Source organism: Tripterygium wilfordii, chromosome 8 (genome assembly GCF_013401445.1).
Source record: "Tripterygium wilfordii isolate XIE 37 chromosome 8, ASM1340144v1, whole genome shotgun sequence".
Classification (NCBI taxonomy): domain Eukaryota; kingdom Viridiplantae; phylum Streptophyta; class Magnoliopsida; order Celastrales; family Celastraceae; genus Tripterygium; species Tripterygium wilfordii.
Window position 1 is genome coordinate 5,173,743 of NC_052239.1, and position 9,021 is coordinate 5,182,763.

General features: G+C 37.1%; 2 protein-coding genes across 6 annotated transcripts; both read right to left on the reverse strand.

Annotated features, from left to right (window-relative positions):
* Positions 1-503: 503 nt before the first annotated feature.
* LOC120003579 (beta-amyrin 11-oxidase-like) lies at positions 504-1,775 on the reverse strand. Its single transcript, XM_038852601.1, has 3 exons — positions 1,533-1,775; positions 797-1,282; positions 504-707 (listed from the first exon to the last, which is right to left on the reverse strand). Exons 1-3 carry the CDS (start codon positions 1,773-1,775, stop codon positions 504-506), a joined length of 933 nt encoding a protein of 310 aa, XP_038708529.1.
* Positions 1,776-4,830: 3,055 nt separating this feature from the next.
* LOC120004608 lies at positions 4,831-8,623 on the reverse strand. Of its 5 annotated transcripts, none has more exons than XM_038853976.1 (9): positions 8,237-8,623; positions 8,065-8,149; positions 7,858-7,913; positions 7,402-7,540; positions 6,834-7,143; positions 6,069-6,478; positions 5,876-5,974; positions 5,410-5,502; positions 4,831-5,322 (listed from the first exon to the last, which is right to left on the reverse strand). In XM_038853976.1, the coding sequence occupies exons 5-9, from the start codon at positions 7,141-7,143 to the stop codon at positions 4,912-4,914; spliced, it is 1,323 nt and encodes a 440-aa protein (XP_038709904.1). In that variant the 5' UTR covers positions 7,402-7,540; positions 7,858-7,913; positions 8,065-8,149; positions 8,237-8,623; the 3' UTR covers positions 4,831-4,911. The 5 variants fall into 5 exon arrangements, with proteins under 5 accessions (XP_038709904.1, XP_038709906.1, XP_038709905.1 ...); XM_038853978.1 differs by having other exon boundaries at positions 8,065-8,120; positions 8,214-8,623; XM_038853977.1 differs by lacking the exon at positions 7,402-7,540.
* Between the last annotated feature and the right edge of the window lie 398 nt (positions 8,624-9,021).

The window sequence follows — 9,021 nt, forward strand, 5'->3', positions numbered from 1 at the left end:
TAGAAAAAAATATATCATCACATCCCTTTCCCTTCTCTTCCATTCTCCCAAATCCGTCAATCTAAACACACTCAAATAGCATTACTTCTCACTCAAAAGTATAAAATAATCACAAAGCAACTTATTTATTTAAAATAAAACATAGAACAACGCTAAAATGACATAATTCACCACACAATAATACAAATTGTAATAGCAGCACATTTTTCGCGGGACTTGATTATGATGATGACACTCTTGTGAATTTCACCAGAAAGTTGTCTTTAGGCATTCGAATTGGAAATGACAAAACTTCACAGTTTGGATTAATTCTCTCACGCCTGCACATATATCAAACTTTTAGACTCATATTGTTGACATTAAACAGATACAAAAGAATATATATGTATGTGTGTGTGTGTGTGTATATATATATATATGTATATTGAATAAAGAATGTCATGAGATGTGAGTTTACTTGTAGTGAAGGAGAAAGCAATGAAGAAAGATGAAAGCTTCAAGCTTCAAGCTTCATGGCCTCCAAACACCAATGAACCTAGTAAGTCAATGATGGTAATATTGTCCATTTTATCACCATCTTCATCTTCCACTTCCAACAATAAATCTAACATGCTTTTCTTTTCCTTGGAGAAGTCCACACCACTTTTGTTTTCAATTTTTCTCTCTTCAATAGCACCATTAACAATCTCCACCATCCTTCTACGTGCCTAATAATATAGTCAATATTAATTAATTAAATATATATTTCAACAAATTGATTAAGGTATACAAATATCTCTCATGAAAAATACTTTACCTTTAGAGCTTTATTATACGCAAAGCCGGGGAGATTAATAGGCCTGGAGAAGATTCCTCCGGCGAGATCACTAAACAACTGTGTCAATGGTGCAACATTGGAATAACCTCCGCCTCCAAAGAAGATGTATGTTACGACCTTGAATGTTGCACGCTTTAATTCAACCAGAAGCTCGATGGGTTTGTTCATGCTCGCCCATCCATCGAATGAAGCCGTCACAACATCCTCGATAAGCTCGACATACATGGATAGCGCCTCATTGCCATTGATCGGAGCAGTTGTTAGCCTATGTAAATGCTTGTGCTCGGCTCCGTGAATAGTAGCTAATGACCTCTTCCCGAGAATTTCAGGCAGACCTGGATAAGAGAGTACGAAATTTTTATCATCTGTTAGGACTGCCTTGTTCAATTCAGGCAGAGTAACCATGAGTCCATGATCAATGGTTTCCCAAGCAAATGAGTCTTGTATACACCCATTCTTCCATACCTGAACCACAACATGTATACGTGTGTGTAAATAACTTTAAGACGAGAGGTCCCGGTGTCGATCGATCGACTTTTCTAGCCGCTCGATCAACTTTACCACTGACTTGAGGCATTAAACGAAGTCGATCAATCGTCTCTCCCAGTCGATCGATCGACTATGCCTCTGTCTAACTTTCGCAGCCTTTCAACTCTTGAGCCAAACTTCACAATACTAATAATAAATCAATATATATATATATATAGACACACACACGCACATACCTTGAAACCAAGTTCTCAAGGAAGGATTCAGGATTAGCAGAATTGAAGGCTCTTGAGAAGGACAGTGTGTTTCCAATGAGAGGCCATCCCATGTCTCCTGGAGGCAAATTCTTCTTCCGCAAACAGTAATACAATTCATTTGCATTCTTCATCAACCAATACACCAAACCACAAACATCAACACTCACTACCACTGCAACAAACAAATCTAGCTTGTTGTTGAATAACTCCATCGCCAACTATCTCTCTCTCTAATCTTAGTTGCAAAGAATAAGGAAAAAGAGGATCACATTCAAAGGATCAATTTTGGAAAAAATTTCTTTTTGCTTTTCTTTTTATAAAAACTTGTACGTGATGAAGAGGATGTGTTTGTTGTGGTTCACTATGTATGTTCCTGTTAAGCTAAATGAAATCACTGCGTGTTACAATTGTCAGCTTCCATTAGCACACATTACTTGACGTTCCTCAAAACCTCCACATTCTGTGATTGCGAAATACTGTCTTTGCCTGCCTTTTTTAAAATATAGGAGAAGGGGATCGGGAGGCTCGACTCTATAAGATATCACATACATAAGTGTCATATGTCATTGACTGCCTTGTCTTTTGCATCGTCTTTTGTTAAACTAAGTTAATATATGTCATGCACAGAATTATATTAAATATTTTTTAATTATTTGAATATTTTGAATATTCCACTTGTGTGTGTGTTTTTGTTAAACTAATGGTTAATATATGTCATGCGCGGTTCGTTTAGAAAAAATAAGTTAACTCACAATTTTTTGGTGTTTGCTTCAAGAAATTTTCCTATACAAATATGGATAGAACATTGTTGATGTAAATTATCAACAATCGAATTGTTGAGAGTGAGTGGGTAAATGTAAGACAAAACAAAGAGATTTTACGTGGTTCGGCGTTGTGCCTAGGTCCACGGTGCAGAATGATCTGGTATTTTTTATTTATCCCTTGAGATTACAAAGTGAGTAAGAAATCCAAATCTCCAACCAGAAGCATCCCCTTCCTTGTCCTAATGAACTCCTTTTATGCTTTTCTTGAGCAGTTACCAACAGTTATGACAGTTGGAGGAGTTCATGGCAGTTTGGAGGAGTTTACGGCAGTTTGGAGGAGTTTGAAGTAGTTTCGGCTGTTATCATTTAACGAGGAACTGCCTTATCTTTGGCTTCGTCCCTTAGTTATTGGTTCGGCCTTACTTGTATCGGCTTCGTATTGCCTTTAAAAGACCAAGTCCTTTTTGGACTGTATGTTTTGGTCTGTTTGTTGTTGGCCTTTGTGGACTTAGCCTCTGTTGGGCTTTTATGTTTTGTCTAGCCCGTTTGTATTGTAAATAGATTGGGTTGAACATGACCCATATAATTGGTTGGGTTGAACAGGACTCATGTAATTTGTTGAGGTTGAACTTGACCCCTACAAACATATATTATAAAAATTTCTCTGAATAATAATATAAATATTCTAAAAGCCTTAAATTTTCAGCCCGGCACAACGCCGAGACCTAAATAATATGAGTCTTAGAACAAGAAAAATGAGAGAAAATGGTCGACACGCATGTCGTGTGAGAGCGAAGGGGATTGTCGTGTGTGTTTGGTGTTCTAAAAACTTTTGACAACCTCTTTTTTCTGTTTTTAAAATTTTCGAAAATCTGTGTAGGTTTTCATAAAACCAAACACACAAAATATAAACGTAAGCAATTTTTATTTTTTCAAAACTACAAATAAAACTAATACCAAACAAACCCTTAATTTTTCTTAAAATAAATCGAGGATCAATGCCTTTAGTTTTGTTGCGATTTTAGGAGGTTTTATAGGGTAAAGGTCTTTTTCCATCTTCATGACTAGAGACAATTTTTTTTGCTCCAAAAATAAAAAGCTATTTTCAATATTTAGGGTCATTGGAGAAATGCCTAACATCCACGCATTGTACTGAGGGGAACCCTCATATGGTGGGGTTCAAAGGCAATTCATTTTCCAGCTCAAAAGCTGATGATGACAAGCTAACAACCCCCATCCCTTAATACACCAAAAAGAAAACAAGTTTGGTTCAATATTGCCGGATTGAATATATTTTTCTATATTAGTTATGGGATTATATATTTTTTGCTTTTTCTTTAGAGTGTGTTTGGATCGAGTGATTTGTAGAAAAAGAAAGAGAAGGGAAAGAAAAGGGAAGGTAGAATAATTTTTCCTCTGTCATGTATGTTTGGATAGACAAAAAAAGAAAGGAAAGAAAATTGATTTAATTTATTAATTTATCTTTATTTTTATGTTAAAGTATTATGTACAAAAGTAAAATAACTTTTTAACTTTTAAATAACTTAATTATCATCCATTCCCTCCAAATTACCCCATTTTGGGGACGAATTATTTTGACAAAAAATTTAATGAAATCTTCCTCCCAATTCTTTTCAAATCCCTCCCCTTATTTCTAAATTACTATTCAAACAAGGGAATTACAAGGAAACTCAATTTCTCTTCTCTTCCCTTCCCCCTAAAATCCATCAATCCAAACACATCAGGGAGAGAATCAAACTTTGATTATTTACTTGTAGATCTACCATGTTCAAAACTACCTTAAATTAAATTGGTTCTAAAATTTTTCGTAGTACTCGTGGTTGTTGATTCAACATCCATTCCCTCTAAAATTTTAACAGTCATGAGGGAGATGATGCATACACTACAAAAAAATGATCAATAGTCGACGAAAACATTTTGTCGGTAAAGAAATATTTTCGTCGGCATAAACATCTTCCGACGAAAACTTCGTCGGCATAGTTCGGCGGTTATGATGTGTCGGGAAAGAATTCACTGACGAAATATACATTTCGTCGGCACAGATTTATATATGCCGACGAAATTTCCAACGAAACAATTCGTTTGAAAAACATGGGCCGACAAACTTTCGTCGGGTAAAAGAGCTTCGCCGACGAATTATTTCGTCGGGATATGTGAGGGTTTTAGCGACGAAATGATGCGTCGGTATATTATGTTTTACCGGCGAAATTATTTAGTTTAGCCGACGAATTTGCAAGAAACTGTGCCGGCGAATGTTTTCTTTCCTGACGAAATTTGTTAAAATTTAACAGATTGCATTTGTTGTTTCTGTCCGCCAAATACCTGCAATTTTCAATTCTTGCTTGCCCAATCAAAACAGTACCAATATGGAATAGAACATCAAAAGAAGTTTCAGACTTTCCTTGCCCATTCAAAACAGTACGAATATGGAACAAGTTTCAGACTTTGCTTGCCGAGTCAAAACAGTAACAATATATACATAGCAAAATGTGAATATCTTCTAAGTACCAATTTGTTGACATATATATATAGGAATCTAGTAAAACATAGAATGAAAATGCATCTAATCTAAGGAAGTTGTGCCATCATCCTCACATGCTGCATTAAACCCGGGTGGAATTCTCACACCTGGAATCTTAGCAGCGATACCACGCATGAAGTTCACGATACTCTGCATCTCAGCTTTATGTGATCGACGATCCTCCAATCTAGCCTCCTTCTCAGCAGCTAACTGCTGCTCCAACTCACGTAAGCGAGAAGATGATGTAGACCTTTGAGTAGATGATGTACCAAGGTCTCTATACCTCCCAAATCCCAGGCCACGAACCTCCCTACCAGGCCTAACACCCAGTGTCTCCATCATAATCTCTCGTCCGGCCTCCGTAGGTACAGTGATACTCTCAGCTGGTGTGCCATCAGGATAATGTGTAGCCAACTGCTCTAACAGAGCATTCTTCTTTACTATCATCTCTTCCTACAAAAAATAAATTAAGAGAACCATTATATTAGAAAAAGTAATATTTGAACATATAAAGACTAGAGGTATAAGTACAACACTTACATAATGAGTCTTCGCTACATCACTTGTCCACTCCCCGGCCTTATTTGTATAGGCCTCACTAAATGTATCGATCTCTGGAAATTGTGAACCTTCCTGTAAAATAATATGAAACAAACACAATCTTGACTTGCCTTCACGAGTAGAAGATGGTAGATAGGTTCTATGAAACAAAAAATGATAAAGATTTTGCCCATAGTGCTGCTGTGTTGGATAAATACAATAAATGAAACGTCTGTCATCAGTATTGGATTTTGTCCACTGAGTGAAAAAAGGACAACTCCAAATTGGTGCATAATTTTGTAGAAAAAACACAAAGGCAAAGCACATCTAACAACTCAAGCACATCAAATGGCAGATGTCATATGTCAAAAGTTTAAGCAAAATAAGCACTCAGTATTACAAACAGGGACTATGATGATTCAAGAAAATCTAGTTCCAGCCTTCTTTATTTGTACTCTAGGCTTACCTCAACAAGTTTCTCATATCTCAAAGAGAAAGGTTTGGATCCACCGTGATGTTCATATTTCTTTTTACTTCGATTTTCTTTGTTAGCATTGCATTGATTCTGCAACAGGTTAACATTTGTGTAAGTCAAAAATTTGGGATAAACAATTCATTATCTCAATATGAAATTACGAAAAAATTTGACTTAAGATTACCACAAAAGCGGGGTCAGAAAAATGATCACATAGAGTACCCCATTGCTCAATAGACCTGTTGTACCACTCTAACGGAGGGTTCTGCTTGGCCTCCTCTTTCGTATCAAAATCCTTGAAATAAGTGTGCAATTCGTACTTGAACTCACGAAAGATCTTCGAGAACAACTTGCCCACATATTCTGAAACACGTGGATCGAAGTGATCCGTGGGGAGTGAAGTCCTAATTATGGCCCCAATCTGATGTGAAAATAAGGAGGACACATTTTGTCCTATAGGCCGCCCATGATGGACATCAAGCTCCACTCGGATCTTTTTCCTGCTGGTCCGCACTATGCCTGAGACCTTTGCAGAGTTGCAAGCCCCACGTCCTCTCTTACGATCATTTCCCTTTGCAAGAAAGTAGGCAGTACCTGCAAATTACATCAAAGATCAAAGAAAATGTTAAAACTACTCTGTAGGAAGATGTGCATGTGTTGTGGGCAATTCTAGTGGAATCGCACAGTACCACCACTACTATTACCTTCCATCTTGTGCTTAGTAAAATCAGCACGCGCCTATATATGTTCTACAAGGTCTATCAGACTTAATGTCTGAAAGGTTTTTCCATTCATGAACTTCCAAACATGCTTTACAAATAGTAGATTAAAAGAATAATCTGTCTGCTAATTATATTATAAATAAGAATCAAAATAATAACATGATACCTAACAAGAATTTATCCACATAAAAACTACTTTTAACATCATATAGATGCAATACTCTTACCACCAACACCATCTGAAGCACGTGTCGCACCAGTAGGAATGACGACATCATCTGTATGAATGTGTGGCCCTCTAATATGACGTCGGACTGAGCTCCTACGCTCAACATGAGATGGATCACTCACTGGAGTAGGCACTGAAGGTGTGTGGACTGGTAAAGGAGCCACTGATGATGTCTGGATCACTGAAGTACGCACTGATGATGTTTGGACTGGTACTGGAGGTGCTGATGATGTCTGACCTGGAAGAGGAGGCACTGATGACTTATCGATAGAACGCTTCCCACGACTCTTCGAAGAAATCGTGGACATCTGTTAACAAATACAGTAAAGGACAATATTAATGAAATTAAAAGCTTTCAGAAATGAAAAGTTAACACAAAAGAGAGTATAGGTTAGTAATTCCTGTTATAATGCATTAGCATATCAGTTAACACAATTAGGTTATGCTTCGCATTATGGAGATCAGCTATAATGCATTAGCAGAGGACATACATTCATGTTATAATGCCAATGAAAATCAAGTAATGTTTTGAGCACTAAAACCAATTAACAGCGAAATAAACCCACCTTAATATCATAGAAGGGAGCCCAAAATAAAGCCACCTTAGGACATAAATTCACATAAGAAGCACCAGAGCAAAAAATGGCCAAGTGAAGTCTGCCACCTTCAAATGCTAATTTTACTCATGATCCTCATCGTCGTCATCTTCACCATGGGGGTGCCAACCATGTAAAACGTTGTCAAAGCATAATATGTATTTATAAGGAATTAGGTGATAAGCTATAAACCTATAAATGACATCCATGAAATTGAAAGCAGGGTTGACAGCTATTGTTCCAACTTAAGAAACAAAAAGCTTATCAGAATATGCTTCCTATTAGATAGCGCTACATAATGAATGAGAATATGAGAATAGCCATAGGAATATGTCAACGTATGTATATCATGACAGAATCAATTATTTCAACATAAACCAACATAGGCAGATTAGATCCAGAATAATAAGATGAACAGAAACTGACCTTGCAATTTAATGCAATGATAATACAGAGCAGACAGATTATGATCGACCCATTACCTGAATGAATCAAAAAAATTACGGGTTTGGACCTCAATTAAAGATTTCTGAGAGAAATAATTCAGAGATGAAGTAAACTAAAAATTCCGATTGAAGCATGCAATTTTAATACAAGAGAAAATCAAAGAAGGAGGAGAGAAAGAGAAGTTACCATTTTAACAAAGATATTCTTCTCTTTTTCGAGCGTAGCAACAACTATGGAGTGCTCTTTCACACAGAAGGGCATATGTCAGTCCCTAAATAATCAGAAATTGAGGGTTCAGACCCGACTAATCCAAAAAAACAATAATCGTCACTTACAAAAGAACAGTAAGGGCACCCACTAGATCGATGTTGCAGCTAGCCAAAATTTGTGCTTCGGACGAGAGGAGAGGGAGTCGAAGGTCCACTGTTTGCTTATATCTAAGGAAAGACAAAAGGGCTTTTCCCATATAAGAAGACAGAGAGGATGCGGAGGCCGACTACTAACTGATTGAACGGAGGAGAGGGCATAGAAGAGGCGGAGGCGGTTGCAGACGGCAGTCGAGAATGGGTGGAGGATGAGCGGTTTTGAGAAAACAATTCTCGGTCAATTTTAGACCCAAAATTCCTAAGACCGCGAAACACTCGCGCCTAAAATTAAGGGTTTAGGCGATAAAAAATACCGAAAACGAAATCGTCGGTGGAGTAACTAAATTATCTGTAGACGAACATATCTATTTCGTCGGCATATTTTTTAGTGACGATGTATTTCGTCGTCATTTTCGTCTGTCAAAGTTACCCACTATTCCATTTTTTTAAGCACTTATTTTCCCGACGAGGAAGTAATTTTCGTCGGCATATGTAAGTTTAGCCGACAAAGTAATATTTCGCCGGCAATAATTTCGTCGGGAAAGTGATAATTTCTTGTAGTGATAGTAGCGTGGTTGTTGATTCAACATACCAATGTCAAGAACAAATCTATTTAAATCTGTTGATTCGACAAATGAATGCCTGAATTAAGGTTTGAAAACTTTATTGATTGTAGCAAATACCAAAGAATTGAAAAAGGTCTAGCTATCTCCTAACACTATGTTTGGTTCAACAAGGGAACGGGAACAAGAATGAGAATGGAAACGGGAACGGGAAT

Excerpts from the sequence above, each read along its gene's own strand:
- LOC120003579 (XM_038852601.1), bottom strand. The coding sequence starts at position 1,775 with ATGGAGTTATTCAACAACAAGCTAGATTTGTTTGTTGCAGTGGTAGTG. Across the intron at positions 1,283-1,532 it reads TGGTTTCAAGGTATGTGCGT|GTATGGAAGAATGGGTGTAT; the intron begins GTGTGTGTCTAT and ends GTTGTGGTTCAG. Across the intron at positions 708-796 it reads CGTATAATAAAGCTCTAAAG|GCACGTAGAAGGATGGTGGA; the intron begins GTAAAGTATTTT and ends CTATATTATTAG.
- LOC120004608 (XM_038853977.1), bottom strand. The coding sequence starts at position 7,143 with ATGTCCACGATTTCTTCGAAGAGTCGTGGGAAGCGTTCTATCGATAAG. Across the intron at positions 6,479-6,833 it reads TGCTTCAGATGGTGTTGGTG|GTACTGCCTACTTTCTTGCA; the intron begins GTAAGAGTATTG and ends TGTAATTTGCAG. Across the intron at positions 5,323-5,409 it reads ATGTAGCGAAGACTCATTAT|GAAGAGATGATAGTAAAGAA; the intron begins GTAAGTGTTGTA and ends TATTTTTTGTAG.